The 16,119-nt window shown below is 35.4% G+C and overlaps 1 protein-coding gene across 5 annotated transcripts in view; it reads left to right on the forward strand.

Moving 5' to 3' along the window:
* The window catches only part of FGF13 (fibroblast growth factor 13), a 501,868-nt gene that overhangs the window by 391,897 nt on the left and 93,852 nt on the right, over positions 1-16,119 (forward strand). For all 5 annotated transcript variants that reach the window (XM_074278312.1, XM_074278315.1, XM_074278311.1 and 2 more), the window contains one exon: positions 5,674-5,777. In XM_074278312.1, the coding sequence (XP_074134413.1) occupies positions 5,674-5,777 (104 nt within the window). The remainder of the gene's footprint in view (positions 1-5,673; positions 5,778-16,119) is intronic.

A 16,119-nucleotide genomic window follows, 5' to 3' on the forward strand; every position in this document is an offset into this window, starting at 1 on the left:
ACATTATTGTCATTAATATTAAAGTATATGTGACTGGCAATATCCTAGTGAACATCCCTTAATTTACATCTACCTGTCATTTGCATTGCTGACCAGTTCTCAGTGATGTGTAAAGCTGAGTTTTAGTTTCATCAATTTTTTTTCAAGGATGTTAATGGGTAGAACATCATGATCATAGAATAATACTGTGTGCCTACCAGAATTTGAACAATGCTCTGATAGGAGAACTGTTCATTGGAATGGTGTATCAGACTCCATATGAAAATCTGCAACTTCTACTGCAGAAAGGAAGGCTCATTCCTGTTTTAGATATTAACTGACCACACCCAACCTCAAGGTCTCACCCAATTTTATCTTCAGCACCTTCTCTAGCATCCACATAGAAGATAATTATTATTCTGAATTCATTGTTCACATGTGTGTGTTTTTTTTTTAAGGAAATAAAAAAAATTTTGACTCATTTTTTATTCTTTGTAAAAAGACTGATAAAGTTAATTCAATCCATAATACTTTTAATGATTTTTTTTTTCTAGATAGAACAGCTATGTTTATTCAGACAGTCAAAGCTCCATCCCTGCTTTGATTTGCCATGGGGTTTTAATCGAATGCATCTAGTTTATATGGTACCATTTGTGCACTTCATTTCCCCAATATGTGTACCTCTTTTTTCCCTCTTTTTTCTCTTCTCTTCTTTTCTTTTTTCTTTTCTTTTCCTTCCTTCCTTCCTTCCTTCCTTCCTTCCTTCCTTCCTTCCTTCCTTCCTTCCTTCCTTCCTTCCTTCCTTCCTTCCTTCCTTCCTTCCTTCCTTCCTTCCTTCCTTTTCTTTTCTTTTTTTCTCTTTCTCTCTTCTTCTCTCTGCTGTCTTAAATTTTAATTAAATTTGTGACCACACTATGGAAAGGAATTTCCATGGAACATTTTTAACAACTGTATTACAAAAGAGCCTAATGCCCCAGCTCACTCTTTTTTTAGGTGTATTGAAGCTATCGGCAGCAGTCCAATCAGGTAGTAGCTATTGGCACACCATGACACAGGAACAGCACCAGAATAAGGAATAAATGTGTTGGACATAGCATTGATTGCTAAAGTGACCAAGGGCTAGGAAATCTAACCCCCTAGTGTCTCCATTTAATTTTTAAAGGCTATTTTGTGCCCTAAATGATCTTTAAGAAAAAAAAACATAATCAAGTGATAAAAAATAAAAAAATGTTTTATAATCTATCATGTTCTTTTTCCTCAAAAAGGGCAGAAGAGATACAGAATCACAGAATTATTCCTTGAAATATTTATAACTTTCTCATCAAAAGTTTTTTAAATGCCTCAAGCAAACATATCTTTCTATTCCTGTTTTATTAATATAGTCTGTAATTAATAAGTGCTTATGGAATTTTATTTAGTTTTCTCTCTTTACTATCTTAGTGAGATATTTAATTTTGATTGGTTTTCTGTTATTGGTCATTCTGACATGCTAGGCCAAAGGCATGATTAAGCAAATTGGTGTTCCTCACACTTGCCCGAGTCTATTTATTTATTTCTAAGATACATGTGGGTATCACACATTTAAGCTTCCATAACACAGATTCATTACAGTGGTAAATGTCAGTCCAATAAAATTCTCATCATGAGAACATCAGCCTTTATAAATAATGTATTTTCCCTTGAAAAGGAAGAGACGATAGGCGGTTCATGGAAACTGCTTTAATGTAACAGCTTTGGGAGCAGTGATGGCTATTTTTCTCGGAAGAATATCTTGCACTGTCCCTTCGAAAGTTCAAGAAGACATCTGTTTTAAACTTATAAGGACACCACATTTGTCGAACCTGTCATCATTTCCTACCTGTATGAAGAGACTTTTATTATTTCTGCCTTCAAGAAATTGACCAATTTAGACAAACTGACAAGTACGAGAATACATTGAGTTCTGTGGGATGATAAGCTATATTTATATAGAGAAAGGGCTGTTTCTGTAGCTTACATGAAGCTAAATCACTATCTCCAAAATTAGAGAAATTTGCCTCCTTTTTATGAAGAGAAATCAGAGAGAACAGGTATATCAGATAGTAACTTTCCATTCCAGTCTATGACTCAAACCAGCAAAGAGAGTTAAGAGATTTAATGGATTTGTCTTAGCTTCCTAAATAAAATTCACTAACTTTTATTGATAGTATGTTTCAATTCATGTTATACTTCATGAAGAAGAGCTCCTCTCTTGCAAAAAGAGAATGGAGAAAGATGCTGATTCTCTGCCTCCCACCTGAGATGCTCAATTTTGTATTGTGATCCAGACTAGTCTCCTTATTTTAAAAAAGGTTTTTAGCCAACTAAGCCCAATTAATGTGTATCCCTAGAAGAAAACAGTGACGAAGGGAGAATTTTAACAAGCTCTTTCTTTCCCCTTTTGTTATTGTTGACTCATTTTTGTTGGGTTTCCACGGATATTTGTGTTATTGGGTAAAAGAAAATAGAAAAAAAAGTAAAACTGAAGATTGTAATACACAGGGGTCAGTTCATTAGCCTGTTTTGTGGCTCATCATGTTCTTTGGAATTTTCCTCCCAATTTCACCTCTCATTAAAAACATGAAGCGCACAGGAGGCAAGATTAGGGAGGTGAAAATCAAATATGGCCATTTTTGTGCTTATAAACAGTGGCCTGAGGAGTAAGGAGGTTATGACTCTCCAGCAAAACTAAAGAGACTGAGCCATTTTCTGAATGTCTCTGTCACCTTTGGCAATATGCAAATCGGATTTTGACATATTTTAGTACCTTCTTAGCCTATGACTCTAGACCTTACAGTAAGGTCCTAGTGTGGGTGGGCTGGGGAAAACGGTTTAGGTCCTCAGCATTTTGTAACCATGGCCCCTTTAAATAATATAATTGCCTTTCTGGCAATAAAACTATGCCATTTTCCCTTGGCATTAGTGATCATCAATCAACAACTGCACAAGGGACCAGCATCCCATTATATAACATATGCACATATCTGATATAGACCAAGCTACAGGGATGTGTGTTGCATTGTCAAATATAGCATGAGCTACTGGCTTACAAGCTGTGTCACACAACAGAAGGGCACCGCTTTTAATATGAGTAGTGAATGGGGTGCCATCAGTGACATGTGGTGTGAATGCTTATATTTTGAACTGTACAATATGTCCTAGCTCCTCATCAGCAACACCCTGAATTTAAGTGAAAAATCCAAGAGAGATTCACCAAAGAAAATCCCTGTAGCTTTGTGAATTTCTCCTGTGGGTGTACTCCTATGATCAGGGTTGGGAATGTTGGGGCAATATGTATACTGAGACAGGAGAAGCAAGCTCCTCCCCCTTGGGGGGACCTCACACTTCCTTCGGTAGACTCCCGGTAACCATCTCTGCTCAGAAGCACTGCCTGACGATCTTCGGCAAATATCCACGGTGAGAGGAAATCGATAATGCTGGTCCTTAATGTCTTGAAAGGAAGGTGCACGGACTGCCTCCAAAAGATTCTCTTGCAAGCACTATGTTTAAAAAATGTACTGTTATATTTTTATTCACAGTGTGGGAGTGAGTAGACAGCTGGTAGGGGGAGGACGCCCACCGGTTTCCTTCAGTGAGTGGTGTGCGATTGTGAGCAGAGTCTGGGTGTAGGTTTCACACAGTAAAACCTACTAATGGTGAAACACAATGTGGGCCTCTTTCTCACCAGCTGCCTGCCCGCTTGCTCCTACTCTGCAAGTAAAAATAAAATAAACCCAACCAGAGCCCAGTGTTTCCAGTAGAAATAAATGTAAAATGCCTGTGACCTTTGCTACTTCCCAATGGCAAGGTTTAGGGTAAACAGCCCTTGATCCTCTGAAGATTTAGTTCCTTTAAGGAAGACTACCATGGGAATGTTTCAGGACAAATGGACATTTTAAATGGCTGGAAATAGGCAATTTAAAAATAAAAGGGTTGGAATAGACTATTCCAAGAGTTGCTTAATGCTATAATTCTCAGCATTTTGCCAGACTGACAGTGCTAACCTGATGGTCTCTTTGCATTCCCTCAGCAGGCTCAGACAGATGTTTAGACTGTGCTGTGTATGTTTAAAACAGTACAGGATTATGTATTTGTATGTAACCCTCAAACAAGCACCATGGCCTGTTGGATCCCTGTTGCATCTCTTCCTAACCTTCTATAGCTGCTAGCATTACTTGGCTCTTTACCATTGCAAAGGAGAAACATCTTGGGTTAAACATGTAGTCTAGTTTTTGAATTTCCTCCTCCCCCCACTCATTCATTTGCAAGATTCTTTGTGAAAATAGGAAACCTTCAAATAAACTTCTTTTCTGCATGATACCAAACCTCTGGAAGAAAACAGAATAATTCCATCAAAAAACCTGGGGGGTAATGTGTTAAGAGGGTATTTTATCTGTTCAGGTTGCCATGTTAGCCTGCACGCACACACACAATGTAAGGCATTCAATTTGCCTGTTTTAAAAATGGAATGTAAAACTAATAATTACATGTGTGTCTGTGTATACATATATAAATATTTATTTAATGTGTCAGAAAGGCGTTATCAATCACATCTATCGTGATAATGAGAGAGAAAGCAAAGGAAAAATACAAAATGGAAGGAAGAAAGGCAGACTGGAGTTGAGGAAGGAGGACCAAAAGATGTAGGAAAAGGAGAGAAGAGAGACGTAGAGCCTCCTTTGGTTCTGCAATGTTAGTAGATGGTAAGCCGCATATCTGCAGTGTAGGGAACCAGGGTACTTTGCTAGGCACTCAGTAACCCCCTAACAGATGAAAACAGCCTTCTCTACCCTGGGAAACAGCTTGTCCACTTTTATTTTCAAACTTCAGAATTTATTTTTGAAATATGCTTTATTTTCCCATGGAATTCTGAGGGTGTACGATATCTATAATATAATTAAATAGATTTTAGAAATTGAATTTGAAAGAGGTGGTCAGTGAGCTAACTATGCCTGAAAGTCTTTCTTATATTATGTTGTCTTCTCAACTTGCTTAAAAAATTCAGGTAGCCTAATTCCATAGTACTGAAACCTGGGTGGAAACTGTGATTTTATTTCATTGTTCCAAGCCTTTGACTACTCCCCCAAATCAATTGTAGATTTGGGGTATAATTGTGTCCTAGAGAAATAATATCTAGTGGGTCCAAACCAAAACTAAGCCTGTATCCATAGCAGCCCATAAAGGGAAATTTGATAGCCTGGGAATTACTTCTCAATAGAGACAAAGGAGACACTCTAACCTCACCTTGGTGATGTCAAAAAAGCCCAGCTTTTTTTTTTGGAGGGGGTCTATATTCTTTAACCATCACTAAAAGGTTTAGCCACATGTATATACTGCTTGGGTTTTTTAAAATACAAATGGAAATTGTGTTCTGATTCCTGCCAGTAGGCTTTCTAGTTTTCCTAGCAATTTTACTCTTCCCCCCCCCCCAACTAGAATCTCTAGGATTTTAGAATGCTACAACATAATTTTTGTTTCCTTATTGGGGAGAAAGAGAATAAATACTTACCAATTGGGAAAAAAAAGATTGTGTCCTCAACAGGTGCATCTTTCATAGGAAAGCATCTGCTTTTGTAGATTGGGACAATCTATGTATAGTGAAGACAAACTGTTTTTTTCATGTTTATCTGTATGGAAATAATGGTTGTAATATTTTGTTGTTTTTTCCCATCTCAGCACTGTTTAACCTCATACCTGTGGGGTTACGAGTGGTGGCCATTCAAGGAGTCCAAACAAAATTATATCTGGCGATGAACAGCGAGGGATACCTGTACCCATCGGTAAGTTGTATGGTGTGTGTGCATATGTACCGTGTTAATATGTATGGTAATGATGAGAGAATCAGAGATGGAGGGCACCTTAGAGAAAATCTAGTTCAACATCTTTATTTGAGAATTAAAGAAACCAAGCCCTGGAAAGGATAAATTCCTTTGCCTCAGATGACACAGGTAACAGATGGTTGAGGCAGCTTTCAAATCCAGGTATTCTGGCTCCAAATCCAGTACTCTTTCAATTTCGTGTTTCCTCCAGAAAAATTAAGAGAAGTCCCTTGACTGCTTTTGCTCCAATGTTTTCCCCTGTCACCGGCCACTAGCTGGCATTAGGCAAAGTTTTGGACTAAAAATTCTTGTCAGATAACATTAAAATACAACATTAAAAATACTCATTGGCACTGTGGGGAAAATTGACCTTGATAGAAATTGAACCTTTGTATAGAAAAAATGAGACTTAGGGGAAAATCATCAACACATCAGCATTAATCATTCGAAGCTAACACTGTCTCTCCCAAATTGTTGAGGTAGCAACCTTGAATTTGACATCGCTTTGGCCCTTAAAGTCCTGAACAATGTAGGTTCTGGACCTGTAAAGCTGAGACAGTTTCTGTTTATTCCTTTAGAAGAGAATGGGATTCCTCTCCCTCTCTGATCACCTCCAGGACATAGTATTCGGATGTTTTATTTGCTCTCTGTGATTCAAGTTGAATGCCATGGGAATCTTCTTTGGTAGTGTTCAATATTCTGTCTTTTCGTCAAACATGTCTCAACCACTCCATAGAGACCAGGTTTTGCCTTCTCACTGTATATAGTTGGGGGGGGCAGGGAATAGGGGATTCTTTTTAAATTTACAAATGTTTGGAATAAAAATGCACTCTGATACTCATAGCCCTGGGCCCAGGTAAGGGTTTTTGGGCTTTGCCCATTTTGGCAAGGAATTGTTAATAAACATTAATCAAAAATAAAAAAATGCCCTAGGCTAAAGTCACCATTTGATCTTAAATCAGGGTGGCAATAACATAAGGTTACAGATTATATATGCAGAACTAAGGACACAATGCTGGCACATAGAAGTCATTATGTCAATACTAGCTATTACTATTATTGTTGTTATCATTTATTATTATTGATTAACTTCTAAGAAAGGGAATAAACTGTATATCTTTATAATCTTAGATATTTCTGAAATTACATAGAAATTAAATCTTTTACTATACCTCAAAAGTTTTTGCTTAAATACTTTTTCTCTGATATAACTTAGGGCAAATTTCTTATTAGCCAATCAGAAATATATGGTGAATTCAGTGTCCTAATTTTTTTTTTAAACTTCAATTGAATTCACTAACGTAGGGAAGCTGTAGGAACCCAGAATCATGAAAATGCCCCAATTTGTAGAAAAACTTCCCAGAGCCATGCTTCTATTTTTTCTCTTGAACCTTATCATAAAACAACTATTATCATGGCCCTGTAATTCCTATGAATATATTTAGCCAAGCAAGGGAAAGAGTCTGTAGCAAACTTCCAAAATATATCTCTCTGTTATGATAGTTTGGGCTGTCTTCACAATGGGAGTGGAAAGTGGTCTACTCTGCGGTTTTTGTGTGTTTCCTTAAGGCCAATTAGCCTTATAATAACTGGTTTTAGCTTTCCTCGCTTTGATGGACAGGATGCCAAACCGGACGTGAAAATAGGTACGGTTTTTTGTTTTGTTTTTTTTTTTTTTTGATAATGCAGTATTTTTTCTGTAATATATTTGGGATTCATGTGCAAATGAAATACTCTGGACTTGATTCTAAGAAATAAACCTCAGCAGATATAAAATACTTTGGGGAGTGGAAAATGAGGGGCTAATATAGAAAAGGAACCCCAACACAATAAAGTTCAGTGGCTTAGGGTAGGTGGGAGGAGAAGGGAATCAAAGATATCTACCCAGCACCTCCTCAATTGGGAAGAAGGCAGCTCTTGAGGATATATGGGCAAACTCTTAAGGGGAGGAAATGGAGAGAAATATCACACAAGAAAGCTGGAAATTATTTAGTCTTTAGCACATCCTCTGACACATAGTAAGTGTTTAATAAATGCTTATTCCCCCTCCTTTCCTGCCTCCCTCCCCATCGCCTCATTTAAGAATGTTTCTTAGATAGCCCTAGTGAATCACATAGGTCATAAAGATAGATGCCAGAGAGTTTCAGGCACTTTAGGGATCTGAGTTCTACAATGAACCCATTAGAAAGGGAAACTAGAAGTGTTTGGGGCAGAGGCTCAGTCTGTGAGATGATTTTGAGAAGACAGCCAATCCCTTCATCCTTTGCTGGCTCATCACAGCCAAGAGGTCTAGATAGACCATAGGATTGAGCCAGCTCCTGTGTGTTAATCTGGAAAAGAGAGAATTGAAGCACAGGCCTTTGAAAGGGGGAAAGGTCGAGCAACAGTTCTTTTTCTGTAAAAGTACAATTTCCTTAATGAGTATTAACTTCAGGAGGAATGGAGGCTAGTTATCAGGGAAGCCTCCCAGAACATAGATTTTGGGAGAAACTGCAACTTTTTTCAGAAAGGGATGTTAGGTAACCTTTCTATAGGTTTTTGAGAATAAGATAGTAAATCACTTGTATCTCAGAGATAGAAGGAGGGGAGAATAGGTTAGGTCACTCAATTGATCACTAAGCATTTATTCAGCACTTCCTATTTGATAGACATTGTGCTAGACAGTGGGGATATAGAAACGAAACTGAAACGCCCTGTGCATTCAAAGGTCCTTACTTTGTACATGTCATGTGTACATAAATAATTAAATATAAAATATATACAAAGTAAATTTCCTTCTAGCTCTGTGGCTGAATTAAAACGCTGTGGTCCTTTGATTTGAGTTGAGGCTAGAGATAAAAATAATCTCTCTGTGAGCTCTTTTGATCTAGTGATTAGCAACCATTTATAATGCACAAGTTATTATTAAAATGATTAGTGCTAAAGTAAATTTAGTTGGAGTTGTTTCCTTCTTCATTAAATACCCTACATATTTTAGTTCCATAAATTATTCTTTAATTCCCCTGAGAAATTATACCAAATTTTTTGATTTGGAGAATGAAAACAATATAGTGAAAGTGCATTAGACTTGGTGTTGAGAATCCTGGGTATGAATCTTTTTCTTTGAAATATATTAGGAAATCATTAACCTTCTAATAGCCAATTTTCTTATTTGTAAAATGAGGGTAATAATAGTAACATGAACACTTACTTCACAGGGTCCTTGTATTTTGTTAAATGAATTCACGAGGTCTTTATGACTAAAATAAGCAAAACATCTTCTAATAAAAAGCCCCAATGTGTTCTGTTACCAAAGCTTAGATTACAAAAGCACTTGTTCCCTTCCTTATTTTAAGCATAACTTGGTTAATATATTGATTTTGTTGAAAGTTGGTAGATTTCCATTTTATTTTGGGGTCTACTGCTAAGAATTGCTCGTGCATCTTCTTAGGGTCCACTATAAGATTAATGCATTTTAATTGAGAGAAAAGGGTTGCTTTCATCCACACCCTCTCACATCAAACCCAGCCCAAAATATTCTGGATTAACAGTTGGTTTGCTGAAATTAAAAGCTCATCAGACTAGATTTCTTTGATTTATAAATAGAACCTATTAGATCTGACAGTACCAATAATACAAATGTGATCAATCTGTCAAGCTGTAATATCTGAGTTGCTCTCCTTCAAAAGACCGGGTGATTTTCACTAGAAGTCTGTTTTAGCCCTTTAATGGTACCTGTCTTTCAATTAAAAGATTGAGAGATGAAACCAATCTCTAATGAATAGAGCAATTAAATCAAATGCCATTCTACATAAGGAATATTCTTCAATATATGGCTAGAATGAAGTTCTCCTAATAGTAGAAACTGGAATTATTAATGGAATTATGATTCTTAAGAACTGAGTTCGAGGAGAATGTCCACTGGGGAGAAATGGAAGATCATCAGTTATTCTTTATCTAAATGGTCAAAGCAATCTTTTTGGGCTTGTAGAACATTGGTGCATACATACACACATATATATCTATAAAATATATATATATATATATATATATATATATATATATATATATATATATATATGTATATATATACACACACACACACACACACACATAAAGTACCAGGGTGCAGAGTGTTATAATAGGCAACCAAAACAAACACATGAAAAAAATTTGAGTGTTCTGAAGAAACAGATGTAAACAACTGTGATTATACTCAGATTTCCCTAGTGTTTATAGTTGATATTACCTCATTTGATTCTCACATCAACCAGGTGATAGTATACTAGCTATAGTATTTGACATTTTTCAGAGGGATTTTATTGTGCTTGAGTATCAGCCCATTTTACCAAATAGGAAAAAAGGTTTTGAAAGTTAAAGGGATTCATTCACTGTCCCAAGTGGCACAGCTCAACTTCACTTTTTTCAACACCAAGCCCACTGTTCTTGTCACTAACCCCATAGTAAGAACTACTATTTCAAAGTTTCAAAGTACTAAAGAGGACGAGATGACCATTGTTATCGCAGATGGATGAAATTGTTAGCTCTTTCTGCTAGCTGTTCTTCAGGACACAGAATGAACTAACATTTTCTTACATGTGTGCTAAATTGAGCTATCAATAGAAATTTATTAATAACAGAGGTGCTTGGTTACGATATCCCAATAGGAGAAGGATGCTGTCTCCTAGCTGATGGTCTCAGAACCAAGTCCAGTAACTGAGATTTGATATTGATGATTTATTTCAGAAAAGGTCTACAAGTTTTCTCTTGCCTGTTGTACTGCTTCATTGTTGACCACAACCAGCTTTTGTTTCTACTTGTAACCAAAGTCTCTTCAATACCAGTGATAGAAGTTCTCTTAATAATGGTTAATTCTGGTCTCTGCAATTGAAAAATATCCCTTTTTATCTTTAGTTTTATCTTTGCTCCTTGATCACCCCCTTTAGCCCATTAGAAACAACAAAAACAGTTGTATTAGTTGTAGTTTGTTGTTGGTTTTGTAGTTGGTTTTTTTTTCTATTATTTTTGGCTTTGATCTCAAGACTCTTATATCTCCCCTAACTTTTTGTCATGGGGGACAGATTTGGTATGGGTTCAAGAGACAGTAAGAAACCATCTAGGTCTCAAGAAATAATAATTAGTTGTCATTCCTTAATGTATTTGGTTTCATATATAATTATTACTGAAAACTTTCTAGCACATAAAAATGGCTCAATGTGACTTGGCATCTTTCATCTTACTTTTGGCATTTCATCGACATTATATGTTGAGTAGTTCACAGGTTGTACACATGTCCATGGAAGTTTTTTGGAATGTTTCTATAGCATTTTACAGCTTAGCAGTTAGTCTGTACATTACTTTGATCCTCTGTCAAACAATAAAAATAACAATAGCTTAATTTTACATAGCTCTGAAAATAAATTTACTTGAAGTACTTACCTTAATGCTAGGGCCTTCCCTCTATTGTTTATCTCCAGTTTTTCCCTCTATTAGGTTTGTTTGTTTATAGTTGTTTGCGTCTTATCTCCCTCATTAGAATGTGAGCTCTTGATAGCAGTGACTGAATTTTACCATTCTTTGTATCCCTGGCACTTAGCACAGTGCCAGCCATGTAGTAGATACCTGATAAGTGTCTTTTGGCTAACCTTTGACTAACCAAATCTCTCATTTCCTTATCAGTATATTGGCTAACCAAATCTCTTTTCATTATCAGTATATCTTGACCAATTCACAGACTATATACAAGTCCATCAGAGTTTCTTGGAATTCCTCTGTAACGTTTTACAAATCAGCAATCAGTTTGTGTATATAACCTTGCTCAATCTTTACCACAACTCTGAAACAAAAAAGATAACAGTAGCTAAAATTTGCATACCTCTGAAAAGAAACATGTTTACATTAGTTATCTTAATGTTAGAACCTTCCCTGTGTTGATATCTCTAATTTCTGCTGTATATACCTTTGCATGTTGTCTATCCCATTAGATTGTGAGCTCTTTGAGGGCAAGCTGTCTTTTGCTTTTCTGTGTATCCCTAGCACTTAGCATAGTGTGGCACACATTAAGTGCTTAATAAATGCCTTTTGACTGATTCAGAACTGCTGCCTGCATAATAAATATTTCCTTTTAGGAAAAAAAATCCCAAAATAATTTCCATTTGAAGAATAGCTAGTTTTTAATTTTAAGATTGAAAGGAAACACAGTATAAAATTATAGACAAAATCCAAGTCTTTCTGTTTGTCTTTGGATTCTGCCATCCTAATTATATTTGGCCTTGTGTTTCCTGATTAGAGGAAATCTGCTACAGTGGAAAGATTATGAGCCTGTATTGTACAAATATGAGGTTAGAGTGCAAGAAGTAGTAGATCCACTTAACAGGTGTGGAAATTAAAGGGAAGGAAAATTAATTTGATATTATCCAAGAGCACATTGAAAATCAGTGGCAGATCTAGAATGGGAATGAACACAGGTGAATCACTATATTAATAAATACACTACTAAATAGTTCCTGACAAATTTAGATACAGTATGTCACCTGTACAAATACGTAAATTAAGGTAGAGTAACCCACATACAAAACATAGAGTCAGTTGCAGAGAAAGCAGAATCTCATCCTTTGTTTGACTACTCTGGCAAATAACCAGTTGTTAGTAAAGAAAAGATGAGGTCATATTTTCCAGGTGCATTTAAAAAATTGTTTTCATTAAAGTAATATTTAATATATATTTGAATTTGACAGCAGATGGAGTTTATATAAAAATGTTGCTAATTTGAATTATCCTATCAGTTGTAATTTACCAGTTACCTGACTTAGTTCTTGGATTTCTTTTTTTAATGTTTTTTTAATTTAAAAATTTTTCTATAGTAATTTATTTTCGAAATGGTTGTAAAGATAGTTGTCATCATTCATTTTTGTAAGACTTTGTGTTCCAGATTTGTCTCCCTCCTTCTCTTAGCTTCCCCCAGAGAACAAGCAATCTGATATAGGTTAAATATGTGCAGTTCTTTAAAATAGTTTCATATTTGTCATATTGTGCAGGAAAAAATCAGACTGAAAGGGAAAAAAAAACATGAAAAAGGAAAAAAAATCAAAAAAGGTGAAAATACTGTGCTTTGATCCGCATTCAGTCTCCATAGTTTTCTCTCTGGATGTGAGTGGCATTTTCCATCCCCATTCTCTTGGAATTGCTTTGAAATAACACATTTTTGAGAAGAGCCAAGTCTATAAAAGTCTTGTTATTGAATGCAGTGTTCTCTTGGTTCTGCTCACTTCACTTTGTGTCAGTTCATATAAGTCTTTTGGGTTACTTTATAGAGCAATTTAAGGTCTAATTTTCAGCAGTAAGATTTCACACTTATAATCTGTGTTTTAAATAGGAAAAGAGGTAGCATGAATTTTTGTGATATCTATTATCTACTCCATAAAATGAGAGATTTGGATTTGATGGTGTCTAGTCACCTTCAGTAAGTCAATATACAACATGATAGCTGCTCATTCATTGCCTCAACTTGGGTCATATCGTCTCCTAAAATAAAACAAGTAAGAATACCTTATGCATCCTCATTCCTAAAGATTGGATTGCCTCTTGCCCAAGCTGTTCTAATTTCTTGTGCTTCATAATTCATTAAGTTAATCACACTGTTAAAGCTCTCAGAATGACTGTTGTATGTTCATATGTCTTTGAAAAGTTCATTTCACACATTTTACCTAATTGTACCTGTATAATCTATATCAAATTGCTTACCTTCTCAGAAAGAAGGTAGGAGAAAGAGATGGTGAGAGAATTTGCAACTCAGAATTTTAAAAAACAAATGTTAAAAACTGTCTTTATGTAATTGGGAAAAATATTAAGAATGTAAAAAAGAAAAAAGATAGGTAGTACAAAAAGAAAGAAAAGTTCTTGTCAGATCATCAACTAACAATTTTGCAAGCCCAACTTCTCACTTTGGTTTTCTTTGCAGTTAAAAAATTCTTCATGTCCTAAGGTAAACTCCATTTTCCTTCAGAATCCAATATCTTCATGATCCAGTGATAAAGAAAACGCATTATTATAATTTCCTCCTAGCCTGTGAAAGTCCAAAGCCTCACAGTCATTTGATAGCTTTGAGACTGCTTTTCAAAATACTCCTTAGAAATAAGGGCTTGTTTAAGATGATAATATTTTCTGAAAGGTTTCTTGAAGTAATGCAAAGTGCTACATTTCCTCATAAGGATTTTTAAAATGTATTTCTGAGAGATTTTTAAAAACTAGAATGGAAATTTCAGTGGTGGAAGAAACTCCCAATATGGAACTTCTTCTGCCAGTACAGATTGGTACCTGCTATGCAGCTTTTACTCTTGAGAGTCTCCCAAAGCATGCCACTTTAAAAATACAACTCACAGAAATTTTTTGGAGGATGTTACAGAGAAAACCCAGAAAATCAAGTTACAGAGATGGGGACCCAAGAGAAATAGATTTAATATATTCAAAATAATTTTGGCTTTTGAAAGGTGATATAGACCTGTTATATTAACATAGAAATGATTAGAATTTTTGTAGAATGAAAATTTGAAAACTCAGAGAGGAACAACTTCAATGAAAGGAAAGGGGAGTTATCTGAAAGTCCAATATGGACACACAAGGAGTTCTCTGACATACTTAAGATTTTTTTTAAATCTATACTGTCAAGAGGAAGGAACAATAAATTAAATCAAAAGCATCTTAGCATAGATTTGTAAATATAATATAAAGAATTCTGAAGCCTAGAATGAACTGAGGTTGTTCAAGAATGTATTGCTGTTGTTTGTCCTTTGTTCTTAAAGAGAACTATGATATTAGGAAGGTGAGGGTATGACATGCAAATGAATTAGATTTAAGTGAGAGAGGGCTGTGTCAAGTCATTAACCTCCCTTTCTCCTCCTGAGCCATCTGGGTCCAGTGGCAAGATCATGGTAAGTGGATATGATCCTGGATGCAGTGGGAGACCTGGCCTTCTTAAATTTAGGTTTTTAATAGGTCTCAGTTTGACTGAAGGTCAAGAAATAAAGCAGAAAATGACTTCTTTTATTTAGTCCAAAAATATCAATCTGAAAGGGGAAGACCCTCAGGGTTTCTGGCCAAAACAGAAACAATTGCTATTTTCATTCACTCTGAGCCAATCTGGGCCAAAACAATGATCAAGTGGGGCTTGACCTAGTACCTATTGTTGGCTGATAGATGAGAGTCAGAGTGATTCAAGTTTAAGGTGTGAACCTTAAATAAGAAATATAGCTCTTAAATCCCAAAATATCTTGTTAGATTTCAGGATTAAATTTTACATTCTTTGAACAAAGCACAGGGAAGGAGGGAAAAGAAAGAAGACAAGAAAAAGAAAGAAGCTATATTGCCCAACTGATCAATTCCAGTTGGGTCCCTGGGGGAAATGGAAGAGATAAGTTAAAACAAGAGTATCTTTAAATTATATTGAAGATATTACCATAATTGAAGATATACTACAATAAATTACTATAATGTAACTTATGCATAAGAGAAAAAGCTAAGTTCACTGCAGATTTTCCTGATGAACACTTCCTTAGTCACATTTTTTCTTATGTGTTTGATACATTCCTTGATGGTAATGAAAGTTCCATTAATTATGACAAGGAAGTCAAGTTTAGCATTCTTTGAGTCTGAAAATCTTTGTCTTTGGTTGTATCCATCTATCCAACTGAAAATGTTTTTTTTTTTTTGTTTTGTTTGTTTTTTGTTGTTTTTTTTCTGATGGCCCCAGGTGGAAAGTTCACTAAGATGGATAATTATTTGGGGGGAATGTCCAGCTTCTCTATTAAAAGAATGATTGGCTATGATAATTTCTCAGAAGTCAAAGAAATATTAATTGTTGTTATTTACTCTGTTCTCAACTTCAGAGGCCAAGTTGAAAAAGGATTCAAATGACAGGTCATAGGGCATGTATTTGAGTGTCTCATGGCTTTGACTCAGAAGCTTAATTGAAATTACAAAGGAAAGTCGTTCTTTTGGAGCTAGAAAAACTAAATTCACTGGCAGGAGCAACTGGTGGAATTGGTTCAAATGAAACCATCTTAAAAAGGTTTTCATAATTTAAAGAAAAAATGAAGCCAATCTTGTTTTCAATTTTGTAGTATTAGCAAATTAGAAATTCCTAAAAGAATGCAAAATGTTAAATATAGCTCCTCATCAACTTTGTATCTCTGAAGGATCTTATTACAGCTTATCTGGTATAGGCTAATGGTTTTATGGAAAAGAACAAAGGAGATTTTTTAATCTTGTATTATTTGAATGCATCTTATTAAAACTATTACTTTTTGTTTCTGGCTTCTAATAGGCA

The sequence above is a fragment of the Sminthopsis crassicaudata genome, chromosome X (genome assembly GCF_048593235.1).
Source record: "Sminthopsis crassicaudata isolate SCR6 chromosome X, ASM4859323v1, whole genome shotgun sequence".
Lineage (NCBI taxonomy): Eukaryota > Metazoa > Chordata > Mammalia > Dasyuromorphia > Dasyuridae > Sminthopsis > Sminthopsis crassicaudata.